General features: G+C 38.2%; 1 protein-coding gene across 1 annotated transcript; it reads right to left on the reverse strand.

Annotated features, from left to right (window-relative positions):
- Positions 1-13,181: 13,181 nt before the first annotated feature.
- Positions 13,182-25,574, reverse strand: LOC121513280 (sulfotransferase 2B1-like). Its single transcript, XM_041792899.1, has 6 exons — positions 24,539-25,574; positions 20,455-20,663; positions 18,940-19,066; positions 18,253-18,347; positions 17,636-17,816; positions 13,182-15,013 (listed from the first exon to the last, which is right to left on the reverse strand). Exons 1-6 carry the CDS (start codon positions 24,762-24,764, stop codon positions 14,898-14,900), a joined length of 954 nt encoding a protein of 317 aa, XP_041648833.1. The 5' UTR covers positions 24,765-25,574; the 3' UTR covers positions 13,182-14,897.
- Between the last annotated feature and the right edge of the window lie 111 nt (positions 25,575-25,685).

A 25,685-nucleotide genomic window follows, 5' to 3' on the forward strand; every position in this document is an offset into this window, starting at 1 on the left:
GTCTTAAATAATTAACTAAAAGTGCACTAAAAAGGCATTTGTATTTCAGATCTACTAACCTGAAGTCCATTCAAAATGCATTAGTTTGTTCTTGAACATACTAGACCAAAATGTAAACAAATATATATACAAATACAATACATACTACTGAATACAAAATAATCTGGTGGACATTCCTGCAGTCAGCATGCCAATTGCATGCTTCCTCAAAACTTGCGACATCTGTGGCATTGTGCTGTGTGATAAAACTGCACATTTTAGAATGGCTTTTTATTGTGCTCAGCCTATGGCACACCTGTGCAATAATCATGATGTCTAATCAGCACCTGTAAGGTGGATGGATTATCTTTGCAAAGGAGAAGTGCTCACTAACACAGATTTAGACAAATTTGTGAACAATATTTGAGAGAAATTGGCCTTTTGTGTACATTGAAAAAGTCTAAGATCTTTGAGTTCAGCTCATGAAAAATGGGAACAAAAACAAGTGTTTGTATTTTTGTTTAGTGTATATTCAAGTATACTGTAAATATGTTTACATACAATGCATACATAAATGTCAGCCTATTATAAGCTTAATACCAATGTATTTTAAAAAAGTATATTTAATTTACTCCTACTTGAAATGCCATTTTAAGTCATTTTATTTCAGTACATTCCCAAATAATAAACTAAAAGTGCACTAATAAGGCATTTGTATTTTCAGATCTACTAATCACAAGTATATGTAATAATAACATTTTGTACCAGTACAATTAATTGTTAATGTTCAAGTAATTGCGCAATTGGCATATACTTACTTAAGTGTTGATAAATATATTAAAATTTAAGCATATTATGAGCTCAATAGTAGTGGGGTAAATCATTTATTTGGCACAGATTGTTGTGTTTTTGAATCCTTTATTTCACTGAGGGTATTTCAGTTTATTTCCTAAGTTTATGGTTTTCTTTTCTGGGTTTGCGGTTTTACTGTGACATTTTCCTCCTCTCGGCTTCGATATCCCTTGTCTGATGTCTGAACCTCATTCTGAATTGTTGTCAAGGTATCCTGAAACCTGCATTGTGATTGGTTGATTTAAATGATTGGGCGTTTGGTTGGCGGGGACACTATTAAGCTGTTGACTGGAAGTCTGGCTGTTACAGCGATGTGAACTCTTCATGTGAGCTACTTTTCCCTTTAAGGCTAAGCAACACCAGCTAATGACTTTAGTACAGGAAAAGAGGAGCAGTTCATTGATGTCATCTCAGATTCAACAATGCAGTTGCAGCTCAAGTCCAAGACGTCTGTATTTTTGATTGGAGTGGAAAAGAGTACTCACCTCTAGGCAGGACAGCCCTGGCCAAACTCTTCCCTTTTGCAACTTCCTAGTACAAGATGTTTTTTGTTTGCTGTTACGCCAACCAAGACAAAATATAGATAAAAGCTGGACATTGAAAATGAACAGAGAGTGTTAGTCTCACAGCTGCACCCAGGACTCGAGAAGATCTGTAGCACAAAACAAGCCTGTAGTGGTCATTAAAATTATTACAGGACTGGAAGTATAACTCAATCTTAAAAAATGGTGACAAATCTTTTATTTTCAGGGAACTGTTCATATTCAGAAAGTAGGATTTTAAAAACAAAATTTTGAGGATGTAAGCTGTGGTAAATAGAAAAATTAGGAACTTGTTGGCAAAAATCAGGACTGACATGTTTTTTGTAAGTATTTTACATGTTGATTTGTATCGTGGGAGGTGAGGTGGGGGGGCTGAAAACATTTACTTCTAAAGGGGAGCCCGCTGTAAAAGCTTGGGAACCACTGAGCCAAAGTAAAAGAAGTAAATGAATCGCTGAAATACAGAAATATGGATTATTCCAAGACATTGGGATTAAATCCATTTCATATCCATCACTGCTGAATCAGGTTGATTTGTGCCTTAAGGCTCTGCTTGAATCAGGTCCATGTAACCTGATGTATCTGGATGTATCTTAAGGAAACATGATGATCTCTGTTGAGTACAAATATCCCTAATTTAAGTGGATATTAGTCTGGTTTCCTACTGTTTTCATCCATTTCCCATTGGGCAGTGTTTCAGAATGTTTGCTCCTCAGCCAAGCTGAGCAGTCCCTCCATACTATCTAATTTAATAAAAAACCTTGTAAACAGCTGATTGACTGAGAATACTCCTGGTGGATGGTGGATGCCCAAATTCATATGGAGAAAAAAAGGTGGTGCTAAAAAAGCAACACAGCTTCACAGAAAGTGCATGTTGTGAACAAAATTAAAATCAAGCGGACAGTTTAAAAAGATTCGACTCTTTGGTAAACTACAGCTGTTTCCCCTTTGTCCCAGTCTTTGTGTTAAGTTTAATTAAGCTGAGTTGTTTACAGCTGGCAGATGCTTCATAATTATAGGCCTAGATATGAGAGTGGTTTTAATCTTTTCATCTAACACTCACAAAAAAAAAAAATTTGCAATGAAACAACACAGAGGATATAAAAAGCTATTACATGTTACATGATCTTTAACAGTGCTCGATAAACTCAAAGTAAAGGGGTTTACTTTCACAGGCGTTAAGATAGAAGTAGGAATGATCCTTTTGTATGTTGTATTTCTAGCTCTGTGCTTTTTTCACTGTCTATCTAAACGTAAATTGTCAAAGAAGCATCCTCCAGAGGCCTCTTGCTGGTTACTGGATGGGCTAATTGAGAAAAAAGATGCCCAGCTTCATGTAGCAGATCTCAGCAGACTAATCCAAACAGTAAAACTGATCAAACACATTTGGCTGTCCTTGACTGAATCTTCATCGGATAAAAATGAGAATTGCCTCGGGCAGAGGAAGTCAGCAGGCTTGAGAAGCCTTGGCTGACTGCGTTTCACTGACTTCAAACAGATGACGGGATCTTCTGCAGTTATTGGCTATCTTGTGTAAGTGTCTACAGTCTGCTGATGAGAAGAGGGCATCAAAGACGGTCTGCATCCTGTGGGCAGCCCAGGGCAGGACCAGTGGGCACAAGGCGGCAGCGAGGTGGGTGTCCTGAAGCAGGCACCACATCGTCTGCCTCAGCGAACACAAACACACACACAAACTCTCCATGGACACAAAAGGCCACTGTGTAATTGAGGCAGTGTCAAACTGAGGAGGTGGAGGGACAGGAAGATGGGAGGGATACACTAACAGAAACACGTGTAGGAGCTCCTCTACACCACGTGTGAAAGTACAAACCAAATCTATGGTGAAAACAAGAATCAAGGTGGTTGCATTAACACTTTATATTGTGTTACTGCATGTAAAAAAGTATTGATGAATTTTATTTAAGATTATTTCTTGTGTTTTTGCCTTTATTAAATAGGACAATTGATGAGAGAGGAATAATTGGGGGGGGGGGGGGGCTGGGGGCTGGGGGCTGGGGGAAGACATGCACCAAACATGCGCCAAGACCATGAACCAATTCACAACCAGTCTGTTGAGGACTACAGCCTACTGGCGCCTGCTCTACTCAACTGGACCACTGCCTGATAAATTATTTTTAATGTAAGTATAATCCTGTTTTTTATTGCTCTTCTTATGCATTTAAGTTAGCTGCCCACTTATCAAAATGGACAGCTCTTCTCAGCCTCCTTCTCTGGTACTGATTTGAAGCCAGAATATCTCCATAGCAGACACTGACATATTGTCTTGGTGATGTAAATCAGAGCCAAGATACCCAAAGCTAGGAGGTGGCTGGTCAAACTGAAAAATTCATGACTCACTGTTGAAGATCCCTCCAAACAGAACAGTCAACCCTAGCAGACTCTTTTTGGTTCAGATTATATTTCCTGATGTCCACGGTCCAGGCCTGCACCAGGCCAACCAGCCCCTATCTCTCCTCCCAGTTATTCACCTGCCACGACTGCCTCAGCCTGGTCTGGCCTACCGGGCCCCGGACACCCAGTATGGTGTGTGCTGGATCAGGCCCGGGAAAGCATGCCAGGTGCAGCTGCCATTCCCATATCCAGTAGCTGACCCTTCCCATCCCCACTCTCCGCCAGCATTACAGACATGGTCTTGCTAACAATACCAAAGAGGTCCAAAAGACCGTGACTTTCATCTGCATGCTCAAAAACCGGGAATGCCACATCGTTTTGCTTAGCAAACCCATTGCCCCATGTGCGAACCCAAGTCTGCAGTTGACCTCGCAGTCTGCAAATCGATGGATTATGCTGCCAAAGTAGGTGAGCTGCTCCACAACTTCCAAGCTTGATGGAAGCACCCAAGGCACCCCCAGTGCCTGGAACTTTTGGCCCAGGAGACATGCATTACCAATGCTTGAGCCTCCTAAATCAGCAGGTTAAGAACCCAAAGACATCTACACAAGGATCACAGCATCATCAGAAAAGTCCGGATCACTGTCACAAAATGACACCCGCTGCCCCTGTTACCCACTTCATCATCCAATCCATACAGGTACTAAAGAGTGTAGGGGCTAAAACGCACCCCTGCTCAGTGTAGTGATCCCTAAACCAGGTTAAGCCAACAACATTGGCCCCTAAAAGTCTACCATGTAGATTGATGGGCAGCAAGGAGCCAGTATTTTGTCAAGTGCTTCTTTAAGTCCCACAACCCCTCCAGAGGGCTGAAAAGTGATTTACTGGATCCCAGAACTTCCCTTCCTCCTAACTTTTACTGCCCACCATGCCAACATGGAGACATCCTTTACCTTACCTACTCTACCTCATGGCCGTCACAGCCCAAACTGCACTGCCACCATCAACCAGCCGGGCTCAGTATATGGAAGCTCCAGGTAGTGACAACACTGATACTACCTACCCTAGCATAGCTGCAACCACAACACACAACTAGTATGCAAATAATTCATAGCAGTAAAATAAATTAGAAAGACATAAAAGTGTAAAGAGAGAGCTTGGCTTGGCTGTGGCACTACCTTCCCCGACTCCCTGAATTTTACAAGGGAAGAAAGAAAAGAGAAGAACAGAGGAGCTGAGGGCTTTCTGACAACCTTTATTTGCCCCCCAGCTGGTATTTTTCCTCCTCATCTAGATCCGTAGACTGGTTTGAACGGCAACAGCTGACACATCTCCTTAACTGTCTTTCACAAACTTTGTCCATGTACTCCCAGCTCTTTAAGGAATGAAACAGCTGACCTTGCTACAAACCTCCTACATACTCCTTCTGTCAGATGAACCCTAACTTTCCATTCTCACTATTGAGCTTCTGCTCCTTCACTCCTTTCTATTTTATTTTAACAAAGCTACAAGACACAGTCACCATTTTCTTACCTGTGACTGCCATCACAACACTCACTGCACTGGATGGCAGGAGTACCTGAGTATTAAAGGCTACTACATGTTACAATCGATAGTCATGTTCAAGGTGTATTTGGGAGCTGTTAAAGTTGCCAGGAAGTAAGATAATAGAATAAGCCTGTGTAACATAAATAAAAAATGTATTTTGCCACTTCAAGGGCATCCAGAACTTGTGAGGAGCAGACTGAAAGAGGCATTTCTTCATACACAGGCTGTGATCTCGCAAGCAAGAGAGAAAGACGCAGCAGGCACTGTTTTGAATCATCAATCACCATCCAAATGATGTGGACTGATGCGAAAATTTGCTTAAAATCAAACCAGTCCAAAAGAAAATGATGGCTGAAAGTTTTGGAGTCAGTGTGCACACAAGATTAGAACAACATGAGCCCAACTTGTTTATCGTGCAAAAATTTGGACAAAAAACACAAAAAACATTTCAGGCTTTCTAAACTTTCCTTGTAAAAAATGTGCACTACACAGATTATCTTGGGGAATTTATGGAGTATTTATTTAGCACTGTTATCCTGTAAGTCTGCAGTCCGAGCTGGAGTGCGATAGATGTGATGTCAGATACAAAAGGCCGACACTGCAGCCAGTCTGAGGAGGGGGCTTTAAATAACCTGGCTTCACTCCCTGGAAGCTGTGTCTCTGTCTGTCTTAGTAATTGTTTATGGTTCAATACCACAACAACCAAAGACAACAGGAAACAGCAGGAGTCAGTAAGAATGTTAAAAGAGGTCATGACTGGTGGTTTTCACAACATATTCTTCCTCCAGACCCGTTCAAACGCATGTAAAACCATGATTGAACAGTGTAATGGCTTAATTTGTCAGTGTTTTATGTTGAACCCATACTTACTGATGAGAGTTATTCTTGTATGAGCTTTTGGAGAAATATTTACAAAAATTTGAATTGAAAGATTTAAGACATTTACATTATTCATGCATCTTCCCTCTTAGGCCGCACACTAAAAACAGCTGGGTTATTTTATCTACCCAACTGTGGGGTTATGAAATGTTTAACCCATTATTGGGTTATTATGGGTTATTTATGGGATTTGGGTTATTTTTGTGCAACTCATGTGCTGAGTCAAAATCCATCAACCCAACATACATTGGTTGACTCAGCACCTGGGTTGTTTGGGATTTCAACGTCATGACGTCATAGCGTCATCACATCAACTTCTCTTGCCATCCACCATGAAGCACCAAGCGCGATACAAATATCAACACTGGCCATCCTCTTGGATAGCCAAGTCAATAATATAAGGTTTGTGCACACTCTATATCTAATTCACATTGTCTGTTTTGCGTTACCTTTTAAAATAGTATAGTGGTGAGACTCAGGAAGCAGTCGCCTGGAGCAGGGACTTCTGGGTATTACTTTGTGCAAGGGAATTCACTCTTCTAATGTTCTTTAATGTTCATGTTTCATTGCAGGGTTGTAATTGTGCATGTTGTGTTTGTTGGTTCATGTTTTTGGGGTAGGGTGTTCTTTTAAAGTGTCACACCATGAGTGAGGGGGTTAATGGTGCAGATTACCTTGTCTGTATGTGTTTCCGTTGAAAAATAAATGATAACTGCCCATGCAGTGGATGAATGGAAACAGTTTATCCGTTTGGTTAATTAATTAATGAAAGTAGTTCATAATGCCCATGGACATATGGTCGCTGTTCAGCCACAAATGTGCTTGTTATCTTCACATTGGATTACATTCTTTCGCTAGTCTGCATTGCCTTTGATATGGTGATATCTAAATAGTTAATATGATAGCAATTTTATTGTGCTGAAGCTCTTTTTGTGATTGTTTCAGATCTATGGACAGCGTTGTTATTAACGCGTTGATTGAGTGGCAGCTGACAGACCTTATAGAAGAATTTAAAGGTAAGTGTTAAGATCCTTCATGTCTGCTGTGACTCCTCTGAAGATCAGCAGGCACACGTCTGCAGCCTGCAGCAATCAGCCACAGGTGTAGCCACTATGGCCTAATCAGGAGTCTATAAAGGACTTCTGAGCACATTGTTCAGTTTGCTCTGCTGCTGACAAGATACACCCTGGCTGTCAAGTGCATCAACAGTGAGTGTTATTTGAAGCTGTTTAATTTATGAAATACATTATATCTAATTTTGATTGTTTGATCAGATAAATTCTTGTTAAATGTAAACTTTAGTTTCTGAGCATTATTGAGTATGATTTGTTGCTTGAAAACCATCAGTTAATTATGTTACCCTTTCTTTTTTGTTAAATACAGAAACACCACTTGACAGCCTGTAAATAAAACCCTTTAACTTGGACCTTTGTCTTTGCTTTGAGTGATTCCTGACCTTCAAATTGATGCTGATAAATGCCAGCCCTACAAAACCGTTACACATTTAGAACAGTAAGAAATTCATTTTATTGTATTTTTACCATCCACAGCATATCAAGTCTGCATTGCTAGTCAAAGTGATAATTTGGACAGTCATGGAGTTGACTGCATTTCTTTTTTTGTATAAATTCTTATGAAATAAAATTTCCTCTCTTTTCAATAACTTCCATGTAATGTGTCACACTGACTCCGATAAATCAATAGGGCACATGTCTTTTGTAGGCTTTCAGTGCTGTATTCTATATGTAATAATAAATGATGGAACATGCATGTTATTACTATAGCTTGCGTGTAATTAGCCACACCTTTTTGTTTTCTGCTCTTCTGTTGTAAAAACAAAGATGTCTTAGTGTTTTCTATTTTGTCTTTCAGAGGAGGAAATTGATGAGGAGAGTTTTTGTCTATTAGATGAGGCTTTTTTTTTTTTTTTTTTTAGCCTGGAACAAACATGGTGGAGTACCTCCATGAGGCCAAGGCATCTACACCATACCCCTATGTCCTGACACTGGGTAATGACCATCACCATGCATCTCAGGCCTTTGTGATCACTGATGGACAGGCAATTGAACAGGACGCACTGCTTCAAGCCGTTGATGTTTGCTTCAAGGCATTCTTTGTGTTTGACATTCAGTACCCGAAGCAAGGTACACATGTGTGGGAATTCTTACAGACTGTTATTTATAAAATGCCAGGAGGGGAGTTCCAACTAGTGCAGTTTCTGGAAAGCAGAATACTTGCTTGCAAGTTAGGGGTACTACAGCGTTTTACATCCACATTCCAAGAATCTTCACCCAGTTCATTAAAAGGATCGTAGTTTTGTTATTGTTTATGTTTTTGTAAAAAAAAAAAAAAAAAAGAAAAGAAAAAAAAGTCTACATAGTAATTGTATTTATTGTATTTTTTATTTAAGCCTTATTTAACCAGATAAGACCTCATAAGACCTAACAGCACTAAAGGGCCAGTTGTTCTATTATTGTTGATTTTTTGTAATAAATGTTTTTCGCTGATTCAAGTATTGTTTAAGTTTTTATTGCATAATATATTTGCATGACCAAATCTATCATGTATTTTGTTATAGGTTTGTAGTTTAACAGTTTTACAGCTATGGGTAGTCTATTGCAATTTGTGTTCTTATAGACTACACTGTAATGTTATAATTAATAAACAAATGTGTAGTTGAATGAAGTCAGAATTGTAATTAATTTGACCAAACATTTAGATACAGAATATAACAAATATTAAGTAGAAACAACCCAGAATTGTAATTAATTTGACCCAACATTTGGGTAGAGTATATAACTAATATGTGTGGTTGAATTTACCCAGATTTGGAGTTAATTTGACCCAGCATTTGGATGGAATATTTAACTCATCTGTTGGGTTAAAATGGACCAACCCATCTTGATGTGTCAAATTAACTAATGCTGGGCTGGTGCTATTTTGACCCAGCAGTTGAGTTAAAAAAACCCAAATTGGGTTATTTTTGACCCATAATTTTTTAGTGTCTGTGATTAGGAATTATTATTATGAATTATATTTATTATTTTATGTGTTTCAAAGGTATTATTACTTCAGCAGTTTTTTTCATTGACTATTTTTTTTTTCTAAAGGGGGAGAAGTTTTTATAACTATTCAGAGCCCAAGACAAGAAGAAACAAAGATCTCTTTTTATTTGTGGTATATTATTTAACCATGTGATGTTCAACTTTTCAAAGGTCCAGAATGTAATCATGAAGTCCTTAAAAATTGTAAGAATAAAGTTAGGATTGTATAATTTCAGAGTTTCATGTTAATAAGGAAAGGAAGCGTATATGGTTACTTGGGTTGGCTCCCCCATCTCTGTGTAATACAGAACCAGAATGATTTTTCTCAGCCAATCAATGGAGATTATAACCTGACGTGCCAGATGGATTTGTTTCACACATCCATATGGAAAACCACTGATAGACAGCATTTGGGAAAGGGCAGAGGTTTTGGAAAAAAAACTCAGAGGGTGATTGGTTGAACGTTCTGTCTGTCACATCTTTAAAGGCCAATCAGAGCAACAAAACACGTGACATCTTCGCCCCAAACTGAGGTGGGCCAGAAGCAATGAGTAAACTCCACAGAGAACCACGTGAACCATTGCGACTGTAGATGACTTGTTGTTTTTGAATAGAAAACAACTCACTGCTGTTCTTTGTTCTTCTTTTAAGGAAGAAGTATCGTCAAGTTCTGATAAAACTGGCACTTTAGCAGCATCCATGCTAATGTCCTCTGCCATAACTGCACAGCTTCTTGTTGCTGCTTGCCTACATCACGACTCCGCCGCACCCAAAAGTACTGCCCCTTGTCTATCATTGGTCCTGTCACTTTCTAACCAGGCCCAAACGGTTCAGATGGGAGCTTTGCAAGATGGATTCACCAGTGAGAAACACAGAAACGGGCGGATCCATCCTCTTTGCAAGGTTATGGAGATCAGTCAACATCACAGAAAGTGATATCACAGAATCTGACCAATGACCAGTGGCCCAGATCATCTCAAACTTCCTGTTCCCTCCAGAACTTGCAAAATGCAGTTTTATGTCTCATTTGGTCCCAAACAGATGGCCCAAAAATCCTAACTAACCATGATAAGATGATGAGACTCAAACATTATAAAGGTGAATAGTAGTGCAGAATGTCATAATCATTTTTCTGTGTAGAAGTTCGAGCAATAACTGAAATTTTTCATGAAAAATGGAGGAATCATATTTGGGCATGAGCCCATTTAGGGGTGTAAAATGGTGCCTATATTAAAACATATGACCAGTTCATCTAGCAACCATACTGAGGATGTTCTCTTGAAAAAGGGTTATATATAGGATAATAGTATCCTATAATGTAGTTGGATGTTGCCACAGGTGTGTAATAACATCAATAGTGATCTGGTGAAAAATTAGATTCATTTATTAAAGTTTTCAAGGAATATTTATCACAACAGGAGCCATTTTTGGTCATTTTCACAATATAAGACAGTTTTAACACAATTTGAGCCATAAATTGTAAAGGAACAACAATATACTAGTATGGTCACTTTGTTGACTTTGACTTTTACCATAATAATGTAAAATATACAGAAAAGGGACAAAAGTAAAAAAAAAAAAAGTATTTTAATGAGTGCCCCTTAAAGGGATAAGTAGTGTTGAAAAAAATTGTAAACAACAAATAAAAGTCAGCATTAATTTGAAGTTCAATAATAAGTCATATGAGTTAAATGAGATGTATATATTTGACTATGAATACAAACTTAGATAACCTGAAATACAAAACATGACTTCTCTTTTTAAAATGCTATCATAACTGGGAATTCAATCACAGAGCAGGGACTACCTGTACCATTTTGATTTAAAATTTAATTTATAGGAATAAAAACTGTTTATAGACTCCATAATATGGGAGTAACAGGGTTGTTGGTATATCCATGTTTCTTGTCTATACATTTATTCCTCATAACCCTGACTATACCTGTGAAACTAAGAGTTGAGGTTTTCTTTAACTCTGTAAGCTTTATAAAGTTTTTATTTTAATTTAATATGTCAAACACTGGCTCGAGATTCAAACAACAACATAGAATTTGCTAGTATGACTTTTGAGTGTCTAATATGGGAATTATTCTACATTTACCAGCTCGTGGTGGTGCTTACCACTATAAATGTGGCTGTGTTTGTATTTTGTGACTGGCCTAAGCTAAAACAGAGATCTTTGCTGCCATCTATTGGTTCAGAGTTTTGGAATCATTTTGATTTCAGTGTCAGGGAAGATGTGTCCTCCTTACATTTAAAAACACTGAAAATCTATCTCACTTAAAATGTTGAGACCATCAAACAAATCTTAGCATTAGACAAAGATAACCCGAGTGGAAACAAAATGCAGTTTTTAAATGACTGTTTTATTTATCAAGGGAGAAAGCCATCCAAATGTACCTGGCCCTATGCGAAAAAGTAATTACCTCTTTGTTAAATCATGAATTAACTGTCATTAACCACATTCAGTTTCACTAGCCACACCCGGGCCAGATTACTGCCAGGCCTGATGAATCAAGAAATCCCTTAAATAGAACCTGTCTGAAAAAGTGACGCAGGCTAGAAGAAAAGCAACACATCAGCAAGCAACAGAGGAGAAAAAAATTCATTGACATCTATCAGTGTGGGAAGGTTAACAAAGCCTTTTCTAAGGTTTGGGAACTCCAGCAAAATCTGTTAAGAGTCATTATCCACAAAAGGAGAAAACTTGGAACAGAGGTGAACCTTCCAAGGAATGGCCGGCCTACCAAAATCCCCCCAAGAGCACACTGATGACTTATCGGGTGGTCACAAAAGAACCCAGAACGACATCTTATGGGCCTGCAGGCCTCACTTGACTCACTTAAGGTCAGTCTTCATAATTCAACAATAAGAAAGCGACTGGACAAAAATGGCATCCATGGGAGAATTTAAGGCCAAAACCACCAAAAAGAACACAAAGTCTCGCCTCACATTTGCCAAAAAAAAAAACATCTAGTGTAGTGTGATAGTCCTGGGCTGATGTGCTGCTTCAGGACCTGGATCACTTCAGTAATTGATGCAGGCATGAATTCTCCCTACCAGAAAATACTGAAGGAGAATGTCCAGCCATCAGTTTGTGACATCAAGTTCATTACACTTGGGTTATGCAGCAGGACAATGGCCTGAAACACACCAGCAAGTTCACCTCTGAAAAGCTTTAAAAAACAAAATGAAGGTTTTGGAGTGGCCAAGTCAAAATCTGGACTGAAATCTGATCAGGATTAAGGAGGGTATCTTTTTTTTTCTGATACCGGTGCTAAATCCATACATTTTACAAACTGCAAGTGCCTAAATGATACCTGAATAGATACTTTAAAGAGAAAAAGTGTGCTGAAAGTCAGCAGGTGACTAAAAGCTATCTGGGTGTCATAAATGACTCACAGAAATATCTTTATAAGATGCTAGTTGCCAGTATATGGGATAAGAAAAGAAAACCAGTATAACTTAACACTTAAATTACACAAATACCATAAAGCATTTCATTCCTTTCATTCGGTGTCGTGGGGTATTGAAACAAAGTATCAATCTCTGTGATGCATTTGGTCAGGTAGGTATCGGATGTGTTAGTACTGGTATCATGTCGGTACTGGATTTCGATATTCATCCCTTATCAGGATGCCGTGGCACAACCTCAAACAGGCCCTTCATGCTCAAAAACCCTTCAGTGAAACCGAATTAAAACAATTCTCCAAAGAAGAGTGGGCAAAAATTCCTCCACAGTGATTAGAAAGGGTCATTGACAATTATCACAAACGCTTAGTTGCAGCTGTTGCAAACCAAGGATGGCACAACCTGTTATTAAGCTATGGGGCAATAACCTTTTCAGATAGAGCCATGTAGGTTTGGATGGCTTTTTCCCTTAATAAATGAAATCATTATGATAAAAATACATTTTGTATTGACTCGGAGAATCTTTGTCTAATATTAAAATGTGTTTGATGATCTGAAACATTTAAGTGTGACAAATATGGAAAAAAAAAAAAGAAGTGGAAGGGTGGGGTGCTATTTCTCAGCACTGTAAGAATAGTCATGTCAGAGTTTGCAGTCTGAAATTTTCTGTCTTTGTAAGTGTGGAGGAGACATACAGTATTTATGAATTAGTTCATAAACTCCATGTTATTTTTCCCTTTACAAACAGCAGAAAAGTACACTAAATAATGGTATACAATGCAGTACACTGTCTCTGCTGTAAGTTTATGGGAAAATGTATGACTGGAAGTTTGACAGGAAGCTACAGATCCAAGAACACCGGATTGATCTGAAAACATGAATGTTTAATGAAAATGTACGATTTTTTGTAATTCTAGGAGCGCATTACTGATGACAATAAATATACATTTTTCTGTAGGAACAGTATGAGGAACTCCTCTTTTCAGTAAATAAGCAAAGGCAGAGAGTTTGGTGTAGTTTGTCCCTTTTTGTAATGTGGGCTTTAATATTTGACACTCACATCAACATAGTACCTACAGTTTCTTTTATACTAGTGCTTGGAGATTGTTTAATTTAGTTTCTGCTTTAGGTTAAAGCCTTAATTAAAATCTTTATGCAAACTGTATTTACTTTAACTATTTGCTGTTTTACTGTGAATACAAACAACTGCATGTTTTCACATCCAGATAACAAAGCACAGACTGAAACCTTTATCTTGTAATTCATTGTGAAACATCTCAGCCTTTAACTTGCTAGAACCTTTTTTATACAGTATTTACCTTTCCATTATGACATCTCAATGCAGCTTCATGCCTGTCAATCTGTATGCACGACTCTACTTGTCTGAGCTCGTCTTTAGAAAAACACGTTTTCCTACAGTAGTAGTATGTGCTCTGTGGTAGTGTGAGTGAAGCCAAGCTAACAACTTAAACTTAAATGCCTGTGCTGTGAAAACAGAGATCACATTGCTCAATACTCTCACAAACACACACCAACTCGGAGAGTGGATCCCAGTCTGTTGTCCAGATACATAAAATCTCAGCCATAACAGAGCCAATCTTTGTTTCACAACAGATCTCAGGGGAAGCTGACTCCCACTCAGACCCAGCCTTTCAGAAAACTGTAGCTTGTAGACTAAAGTAAGCAAGTAAAGTCAGAGCCATGGTGATAAATTTTGGGTATTTTTTGCAAAGCTGTAAGAGAAATAACTGGTTTCTCTTTTTTAAACATTTCTGCTGTTGTTTCATCAGGTGTTTTCTTCCAGGTGAATGCTGCTTCCTTGTTCTACTATGCAATCAACCAACTTCACTCTTTTCAACAGAAACCTTAGGGAAAAGTTAAAGATTAGTGAGTAGACTTGACTTACTTTTAGTATAAACTTTATTCAATAATGATTTAATCATTAATCATATTGAAACAAAGTGAAATACTTTATTAACAAACGGTTAGTAAAACTTTTCCATGCATTATAACCACTTAATGAGAACTCAATCTGGTGTTAAACCATAGCTTAAAACAGAAAGGAGTAAAATGTATGATTCAAAGCCAGTAACATATTTCTGATATTCCTGACAGCAACACGCCCATTAAAAATGGGACCTGCAAACACAGGAACAACCTGATAACATTATTGTAGTATTGTAATTGTTTTTATAGAAGCAGTGTGTTCCAGTTACACACTATCGAAGATTCAAATAAAACAACCAGCGCCTATCAAACTTATTTATCACTCAGCTTCTGTGAGTGTTGTTCAGTCCAGGCTCCAGGGCAGAGTGAAGCTCTCCTTCTCCAGCTCTTTTTTAATGACTGATGTGAATCTGGCCTCTTGTTCGGAGTTGAAATGGTTTCTCCAATCTCCCACGACACCTGCCACAAAAACAGACACACCATGACAAATGGATGAAAACAAATCCAATATAAATCAGCTTTTGGGAAAACTTTGCAGCTTCAGGCTTCAGATACTAACTTCCAAACTTGTATGTGAAAAAGTAGTTAAAGTACATAATAAAAAGTATTCACCTCCTTGGATGTTTTACCCTTTGAATGATTTTATTAATCAATCCTGGTCAATATCTCTTTTCCTGCTACTTCAGCATAACACCTACCTTATATGTGATGAGCATGTAGCTACCTCCTCTGATACTTTATTTATGCAAATGCATGCACAACTTTTAGTTTTATACAAAGACATGCATTATTTACAAAAATCAACCCCACAAAGATTTTACAAGTAAAGAGATGAACGGTTGCATTAATTTTTCACCAAGATCTTGTATTGATGATGGGAGAGTCTGACCACTGCGCAAAGCCTTCTCCAGCACATCCCAAAGATTCTCAATAGGATTAAGGTCTGGACTCTGTGATGGCCATCCATGTGTGAAAATGATGTCTCATGCTCCCTGAACCACTCTTTCACAATTTGAGCCCGATGAATCCTGGCATTGTCATCTTGAATATGCCCGTGCCATTAGGGAAGAAAAAATCCATTGATGAAATAACCTGGTCATTCAGTATATTCAGGATATTCAGCTGACCTCATTCTTTGGGCACATAATGTTGCTGAACCTAGACCTGACCAACTGCAGCAACCCCAGATCATAGCACTGCCCCCACAGGCTTGTACAGTAGGCACTAGGCATGATGGGTGCATCACTTCACCTGCCTCTCTTCTTACCCTGATGCGCCCATCACTCTGGAACAGGGTAAATCTGGACTCATCAGACCACATGACCTTCTTCCATTCCTCCAGAGTCCAATCTTTATGCTCCCTAGCAAACTGAAGCCTTTTCTTCTGGTTAGCCTTACTGATTAGTGGTTTTCTTAAGGCTACACAGCTGTTCAGTCCCAATCCCTTGAGTTCCCTTCGCATTGTGCGTGTGGAAATGCTCTTACTTTCACTATTCAACATACCCCTGATTTCTACTGTTGTTTCTCTTCAATTTGATTTGGCAAAACGTTTAAGTGATCGCTGATCACGATCATTCAGGATTGTTTTCCAACCACATTTCTTCCTGGAAGACGATGGTTCCCCACTATCCTTCCAGTTTTTAATAATGCGTTGGACAGTTCTTAACCCAATTTTAGTAGTTTCTGCAATCTCTTTAGATGTTTTCTCTGCTTGTTGCATGCCAATGATTTGACCCTTCTTAAACAGACTAACATCTTTTCCACGACCACAGGATGTGTCTTCGACTTGGTTGTTTAAGAAATGAGAAGTTACTCATTGCATCAGCTGGGGTTAAATAACTTGTTGCCAGCTGAACGATAATTGCCCATGCAGTGATTATCCAATAGGAGGCTCATACCTATTTGCCTAGTTAAATCCAGGTGGCATTTTTTTTTTGGCCAGGCAGTGTATATACGCAGTCACTTTCTTTGCATTACATATTTTTGTTTAAATGACATTACTTTGTGGAAATCTGTTTTTACTTTGAAATGAAAGAGGTAGTTTATTTGGGCAAAAAAGCCTAAGTTAATCGACCTTATTGATTTCTAAGTATATAAAATGGTAAGGCATACAAGCAGATGAATTCCCTTTAATGGTCACTATATACATAATTTTGCAAAATACTGCAGCCGCTGCTGTTGTTTTTGAATAAAAAAGGCATAGAATGGGTAAAAACTATCTACACCAACACTCCCTATCCTTGCTTTTTCAATTATGACATCTGTGTGATGTTAAGCAGTGGTTTCTGAGGACACATTATAAAGCTTAATGATGGTTGGCATCATATCTGAAAACAGAAAAATCTATGGTTGGGCTTAAGAAACCTAGAAAACAGCTACTAATTACCCACCTGTTGGTCTAAATGGCCCAGCCCTTAATTATGAGGGAGGGCTGTATGCCCGCACACTTGTTCAGTATTATTAAAGTTTACAATATCCCATAGCATCTACCTTATATGTGATGAGCATGTAGCCACCTCTTCTTATTTATGCAAATGCATGCACAACTTTTAGTTTTATACAATCAAAGACAAGCTTTATTTGCAAAAATCAACTCACAAAGATTTTACTAGTAAAGAAATGAACTAATGGGACTAAAACCATCATTCATACAAGGATAAACAGCTGCATTTCTGCTGTAAAACTGGGATCTAGTGGGGATTCCTTGGTTTTTGGAGCCACCAGAGGAACTCCAGTTTTTGCACTTCTTTACTGGCCTCATTTTGCAACACCTAAGGCTGCAGTCTGTTTACTTTCCCCATGAAAGCTCAGTAGAGTTTATTGTTAACATAATGTTTGGTGTTTGTTTTGATTGTAAAGGATCTAAATTCTTGCATTTATTCAGTACACCAAAAAGGAACAGCTTCTCTTAGGAAATAAATTAACTGTCTTAGTCTTTTTATACCTACATTTCCCGATTTGGGTTGTACTGAACTGATCAGCTTCAATCAAAGATAACATTTCATTTGTTATATGCTTTATTTCAGTTCAAATAAATCTGATCAAAGCAGGCAGACTATTAAAGGACTGACAGTATTTTACCTTTCCTGAAGAAGGGAGACTTGTCCTGGTCCATGTACACCTTAGGCACCAGGCTGAAGTTGGACATGTTGTTTTGTTTCATGCTCTGGAAGGAGCAATGCTCTGATATCTTCTTGATGGTTTCCTCACTCAGATCACGACCCAGGAAATCTGACATCCTCCTGAGTGCTGCAGGAAGGTCCTACAAGAGAGGAACACACAGAAATATTTATCAAAATAAAGCAGAAGGTGTTTGTCTTTATTATCTTGATAGGGGTGTGCAACTGCAAAAATACATAAAGTAGTGTGTATATAATTACATCAAAGTTCAACATCAGAGCATGTTGGGATTTAAGTCTACCAAAGAAACTGATTAGTATGAACAGTATTTTTTCATTAAATATTAGATTCCTGCTCTGTAAAAATTCTACAAACAGCGATTCACCAGCTGGTCTTCATGAAGAAACACAGAGAAAACATAAAAGTTCAAACTTAAGGCCAGCAGCTTATAAGAGGCATTACACTGTGTTGCTAAACCAGTTTTTACCTTACTTAGCTGTCATTTGTTAATAAAATGCTGAACTAGATGGATCATAATCAACCTGAATTTCTGCCCCTTTTCATGAGTAGTGTTTTACCTGAACCATTTCTTCGTATGTGATGTACATGATTCTGTCTCCCAGCTCCGTTTGTCTCCAGCTCTTCACATGGTCAGTCCATTTTCCGAACATCACTGCAGACACCACAGACCACAGTCTTTCTTAAACCTATCACTGCTTTTCTTTGTACTTCATGGCATGAAAAAGTAATAAGTGGCACTTCATTATGACAAATACCAATGCTCTTACATTTAATGATCAATTCATCCAACAAAATTTTCATCATTGTGCTAAAAGGAACTCCTAAGTTGCTGCATTCACATGGATTCAGGCAAACCAACAACAAATAATTTTAGTGGAAACTAGACATTATTAGAGTTGAAAGTTAAAGTCCTTTGATGATATGGATTTAGTCCTGAACAGTGTAATCAAATGTTTGATAGCCCCTTGAAAAAAGGAGAAAATATAAAGGTCACATCCGTGAAGGTGAATGAATCTGTGATGAAACATACATGTATTTGAAAAAAGGGTAACTCTTAATAACAAAACACAAATTAGATCACTTTCAAAATCACTGAATGACAAAATAGAAAGACTGACATAGCAAGCCCCAGACCTGGAAACAGACATCTGCTTCTATTGTACTTCCTCAGAATGCAGAACCATTTTTATCTTTAAACAAAAATTCCTCAGAGTGAATGTTTTCTATGTGATAAGACCTCTTACCCCTGCCCTCCAGAAATTTGGTTATAAACTCATCAAATGTTCCAGGATCTGGGAGGAAACCGGCCATTTGGTGATAGAAGTATGAAGACACCAAGGCGTCTTTTGGGTTCCTCATTACATAGATGACCTACAGCAAAAACGCGGGGAAAAGTAATTCCATTAGACATGCAGTGCTTAACAAATTTATAAGACCACCGCCCAAAGTCAGGTTTATGCCACAGCTGCTGTAAGGGCCAAGTTACATTCATACATGTTAAAGTAAAATAAATAATCAGTGTAATTTTGGGTTGAAAGTTAATCTTTATTTGGGATTTCATTATATAAGTTAAGTTATAAAATGTGTTAAAAGTCAGCTAAAAGTAATTTGATTTAATTCATGTGGCTTGTCTGTAAAGTTTTGAAAGCAGTATGTTACTGCTGTTTCAGCAGTTAGGTAGGTTACTGTCACTCTAAGAGAGAGAGAGAGGGCTCTTTGTTGCTGTGTCAGGGAAAGGCTGATGTCAGAGATGAGGATCAAGCAAGGACCGAGCCACATGGTTTCTTTACCGTAATATAGTTCATTGACTAGGAAAGCTCGACTTTGAATCATCCAGTAAAATTGTTCAACAAACTGTGGATTAAAGGAATTTGTTTTATCGGTTTAACTTTGGAGTCCTGTGGGAGTTTTTTCCTCTTCAAGTGAACTTAGATGAGTAAATCCAAGGCTATCTGATCTTCAACCCACCACAGCTGCCCTTATTTAACAGCATTGATAATTACCAAAATCATTTTTTATGTTTCTGCAATGGTTAACACACTAGTATGTAGAAGCTCTTTGACCAAAATTATATTTTTATTGCTAAAATAATTATTTTTGTTATCCATGAATTTTCAAGTGTGCTGATTCACAAAAAAACTGAAAAAATAGCAAAGCACATTATCATTTCTTGATAAATATGTCAAATCATAGTTATTTACTTGCATTCCTGAACAGAAAAATGAGTTTTAGTAGTTGAATGTTATGCTTGATTAACTTCTGACATCTCAGAGAAGCCCAGTGAGCCGGCTCAAATTTGGGTGAATTCAGTTTGAAATCCCTCATTCCTGTTCAAAATGGTAAAACGTGGAGAGCTCACTGAAAATGAAAGAGTCCGCATTAAAGCACTTCATGATGCTGGATGGTCTTCGAGACAAATATGATAGGTGGTCTAATAAATTTGTTAAGCACTGTATATCAGTGCATTAAAATAATTTAAACACAAATCCAACCAAGTTTTCTCAAAACCCAAAATCTGAGAGGTCATCTGATAAAAGATTTTGGCTAAACATGCCCCTAGAAGACAATCTGGTCCCACTCCTTTTTGGATAAGTAAATCAAATTGTTGCATGTGACATTTGCATTGCACTGTATCTTCTATTTTGTATAAGAGCATTAAGTTTGTATGACCACTTTGCATTCTGTGAGCATATTCAAAGTACATTTCTATCTATCTATCTAAAGATATGAACCCAAAGGTGAAATCTCTGACCACATACCTTGGCTTTGGAGGAGTGGAGGGACGGGGGCATGAGGTGATAAGGGAGATGTGAGACCAAGGCTCGTGGGGAAGCTAACTTATCTACAATCTGCTCTAATCTTTTCTTCGCCAGCCAGGGGGCCCTGTCCCAGTTGGGAATAGTTTGTATTGGAGTCATATCTCCTCCATTCAGTAACAGAGGGAGGATCTCCTGCATCCAGATTGTACCTGTGGAGCAAACAGCCAAAAAGTACTGAATAACACTGCTAAAAATACTTACTACTCCAACTGCATGAAGACTAGAAACTAACACCCTCAGAGTTAACACTCCGCCAGGGTTTATATGGGAACCAATGACAGTGTTAAATTAACACTTTGTAAAGTGTTAAAATTTTAACACTAGCAAAGTGTTAACTAACAACCCTTATAGTGTAAAATGTTAACACTATCATAGCAAATCATCAGTGTTGATTTAATCCCCATGATGTTAAATTCAACACTTTCCCAGAGTTTACATAAGTTCCGTGGAAAGTGTTAAATTAATATCTCTCATGGTGTTAATTTTTAACATTCAGTGTTTTCTCACACAGTGCAAAGTAAGTCATATCAATTATAAATTGCCAGCTCACATCAAACTTCTCAGGTAATGTGAGGTATCTCATGACGAGTACAGAGCTGTAAGACAGTCACAGGATCCATGGTTGCTTTGAGTTTAACATTTGCGCTACCACCATCAGTCAGCCATCCATCACCACAGTCAGGATATGACCAACTGAACAGACAGCTATACTCATGGTGCAGAAGTGTCTAACATAAAAAACAGCAATAATTCTCTAAAAACATGAGCAAAGGAATTCCAACAGCTATAGCTGTACAACAGGCAGCATCTAAACACAACTGAATACATCTAAAGCATCTAAAACTTCTAAAATACATCTAAACAATCTGCACCAAGGCATGATGGGAAAACTCTGCCCCCCAGAATTGAAATTACAATGGGCAGGGCTTAAATCAATTAACTCTCTTCAGAGTTAAATAAACACTGCACAGATCAACACTGTCAAATAACTCCAACACTGAAGGCCATTTAACTCTGAATGGAGTTACAATTACACTTTGAGTGTTAAAATCAACACTGAAATTGTTAACACTGGGAATTCAACACTCCAGTTTTTGCTGTATACTGTCAGAATAATCTTCAGAGTCTGACAATGTTGTCCAATCTCAGAGAAAATAGTTAAACGCCTTGAGTCCTTCCACATGAATCCAGATTTTTTCACTCTGTTCCTTTATATTTCAGCTCAGATTGTATGCAGAATTACCAAGCAGTAGTTACAGTTTGTAACGTTGCCATGGACAAACCTTCAACTATTACTTCATTGCTGTCATACGTAAGTTAATTTAAAGGTGTAATGGGCCAATTCTCAGGCAAGTTTTGCAGTTCTAATGAGCATTTTTTGTATCACGATTTTTCCAAATACAATGACTTCCTCGTGAATCAAAAACAATTAACTGACAACCAAGTCGTAAAATGAGTCAGCTCGAGCAAAATTATACTGACAAAACTTCAGCCATCCTCTTCTCAATACGACATCCCATAGGACCTTGTACATGTCTGTAAACCAATGGTTCCCAAACTGTTTTTGCCCAAGGCACACTGAAAAGCAAGCTGACGTCTCAAGGCACACCATATTAATGTCCTTGCAAAACAGCCTCGTTAGCATGTATAGCAAGTAGCAACATGTCCCAGTCCCAACTGCATGCAATGTGAGCAAGTGCCAGCTACATCAGTTTGATTACAAAGTTTCCTTTTGTAGCATCCTGACACTCTGCAAGTGATGCACTGCAGCTCCCCAGGTTTATCCTCAGTCACCCTGTTCCTATTTTCTCTCTGTGGCTCCTATTAAGATGGACAAGTAACAAGGGAAGAGGTTGCACAAAGGATGACAAGACACCAGGAGTGTCCCACCAGAGGATATTCTTAATTTTCTTCCACTTTTCTCACTCCCAAAACTTGTTAGCTTGTTTTACAAAGAGGAGTGTGTTGCATGGATATTCTCCATACCCATTTATGAATTTTTATGGTCTGACTTGTGCTAACATGGAGACAAAACTATGTGGCTCACAGCTGTTAGAGGCACCATACCTCCAATTTTCTAAGTAAAAGCATGATATATATTTTTACATGTAACTTTACATTTGCATATTTAACAGATAACAGATGGAAAGAGAGCATGCAATGCTATATGATGCAATGCAATGTGTAACGCTTGCATGCAGTAAGGACATTGGTTATAGTCTCTTTAGCTGTTGCATAGTTGTGGGACTTATGTAAAGTCAGGCCCCGTTTATACGACAACGTTTTCGACTGAAAACACAAACGTTTTGTAGCGTTTTGGCTGTCTGTTTACACGGCAATGGCGTTTTGGTGCCTGAAAACAAAACTTTCTGGAAACGGCCTCCAGAGTGGAAGTTTTTCAAAACGCACCCATCTCCGTCTCGTGTAAACAGGGAAAACGACAGTTTCTGAAATGGCACATGCGCACTACGGCTGCAATCAGCTGTCAAGCACGAGTGCCACAGCATTCTGAACCGAACCGTGGCAGCTCGAGCCAAGCTGTCTGTTGTAGTTTCACAGACAGCTGGAATTAGAAAAGGGGACACATTATTCTCATTTAGAGGGCTATCAGTACCAGTTTCTTTAGATAAAGTCATGCTATTAATTTTGCAAATGATTACTTTTACCTTTTTTTATCGATCATCATGATAATCATCGTCATCATCATCGTAGTGAGGCAGAGAATTTTCATGGCTCATATTAACACAAAAAATGCTTAGCTAGATCAGTCTTGTTATAAAGTAGATATCCACTGAGAATAATTAATTTCCCATGGACAAATTCAGCTCCTACAGCCTTTAACGTCTCATGGATTTTCTCAAAAAGCGCGGCGCTGCACATGAGCGCAGCTGGAGCCTTTTTCAGAATGATATTTCTATTTTCCTATATATCTGCTTCTCGGAAATGATTTAGACTTTATCTATTTTTTCTTTAAGTTTTAATAACTAACTTCAGCCCGTAGACTCCCCTGTCTCCTCCTCCACCGGCACATATCAATGCGCAGCTGATGGAGGAGACAGGATTAAAGCTTCTGTGTTCAGGTTAAAAAAGATAGGTAATCATTTCCAAGAAGCAGATAAAATTGACAAAGGGTAAGTCGAAATATTGTTCTGAAAAGGCTATCATTCTTTTGCTGCGCTAAAAGCAGGAAGTTCGCAGTTTTGGAGAAAATCCACAAGAAATCAAAGGCTTTAGGAGAAAAAATTGTCACTGGAAAATCAAACAGTCTTAACAGGATTTCAGACGGAGTTTCAAGGCACACCTTTTGAGAACCACTGCTGCAAACTAGGGCTGCAACTAATGATTATTTTTTATGTTGACTAATCCATCAATAAATTTCCTGATTAGTCGATTGATCGTGGTTATTTGGCAAGCTAATTTGATCCCCATTTTATGGAAATAGTAGCAATTTAAATGGTAGCAGTTCCCCTGCCTTGCAGGTTACAAATAACTAAAGGATGGCTTTCTTTAAAGTGACTGGTATGTCCATAAAAGTAAATAAAACAAATTGCCCATCCAAAGTCCAAAAGGACAAAGCTTAATGTAAACGAATAAAACTTCCAGCCCAAGTGACTGATCAATAGATTTTAATTTCTTTAAATTGCAGTGCAGGAACAACATGTCAGCATGTTCTGGTATGAGGCTGGCTCTCTTCTTTGAGTAGTGAACTGCAAGTACAGATTAGTTTTTACCGGCCGGTATTTGATTGACCAATATCAAAAACAATAATACGATTAGTTGACACTTGAATTTCCGTGCTGACTAATTTTTATAGTTGACATACTCGATTATGTCGACTAATCGTTGCAGCCCTACTGTAAACTGTCAAACACTTTGGAGGGAACATGCAAAACACATTTAACATTTCTGCAAATTACTGGACAACACACAGACAGGACCTACACGAGCAAAATTTCAAACATTACTGTCACCATATACTTGTCATGAACATAACCAAAACTTTGTCTGTAACAGAAACGCCGACCTGATTTTGGATACAGCGCAGCCACAACATCATCATCCTTAAAGGTGAATTCCTGCGCAAACTTCAAACTTTCCAACGAGAAGTTCTCTTTAGGAAGCAGAATTCCCTGATAGAGCACATGCATTTCCTCAGAAGACATGGTATTTGGAGGATTAACTCTCAGTGAAAGTAAACTCAGCCTGCAGAGCACGGAAAGAGGTCTCTCATATGGTGCGTTCAAAAGCATAGGAAAACTCCCACTTCAAAACATGAAGCCTAGAAGATACTGTCAAAGCTAAAAGCTTTTAAAACCATCACACCTCTCAGTTTTTTATGTTGTCATTGGATTAAAAAAATTATCAGCCTAAATCGTTTTGTTGAAATGTTACACCATTTACTAGAGGATAGTACAAAAGGGTTCTGGTTTCTGCTTCAGGTTAAGGCCTTAATTAAAATCTTTATGCAAACTGTATTTACTCTAACTATTTGCTGTTTTACTGTGAATACAAACAACTGCATGTTTTCACATCCAGATAACAAAGCACAGACTGAAACCTTTATCTTGTAATTCATTGTGAAACATCTCAGCCTTTAACTTGCTAGAACCTTTTTTATACAGTATTTACCTTTCCATTATGACATCTCAATGCAGCTTCATGCCTGTCAATCTGTATGCACGACTCTACTTGTCTGAGCTCGTCTTTAGAAAAACACGTTTTCCTACAGTAGTAGTATGTGCTCTGTGGTAGTATGAGTGAAGCCAAGCTAACAAAGGAACTTAAATGCCTGTGCTGTGAAAACAGAGATCACATTACTCGATACTCTCACAAACACACACCAACTCGGAAAGTGGATCCCAGTCTGTTGTCCAGATACATAAAAACTCAGCCATAACAGAGCCAATCTTTGTTTCACAACAGATCTCAGGGGAAGCTGACTCCCACTCAGACCCAGCCTTTCAGAAAACTGTAGCTTGTAGACTAAAGTAAGCAAGTAAAGTCAGAGCCATGGTGATAATTTTGAGGTATTTTTTGCAAAGCTGTAAGAGAAATAACTGGTTTGTCTTTAAATGTTTCTGCTGTTGTTTCATCAGGTGTTTTCTTCCAGGTGAATGCTGCTTCCTTGTTCTACTATGCAATCAACCAACTTCACTCTTTTCAACAGAAAC

This window comes from Cheilinus undulatus, linkage group 8 (assembly GCF_018320785.1).
Source record: "Cheilinus undulatus linkage group 8, ASM1832078v1, whole genome shotgun sequence".
NCBI classification, from domain to species: Eukaryota; Metazoa; Chordata; class Actinopteri; order Labriformes; family Labridae; genus Cheilinus; species Cheilinus undulatus.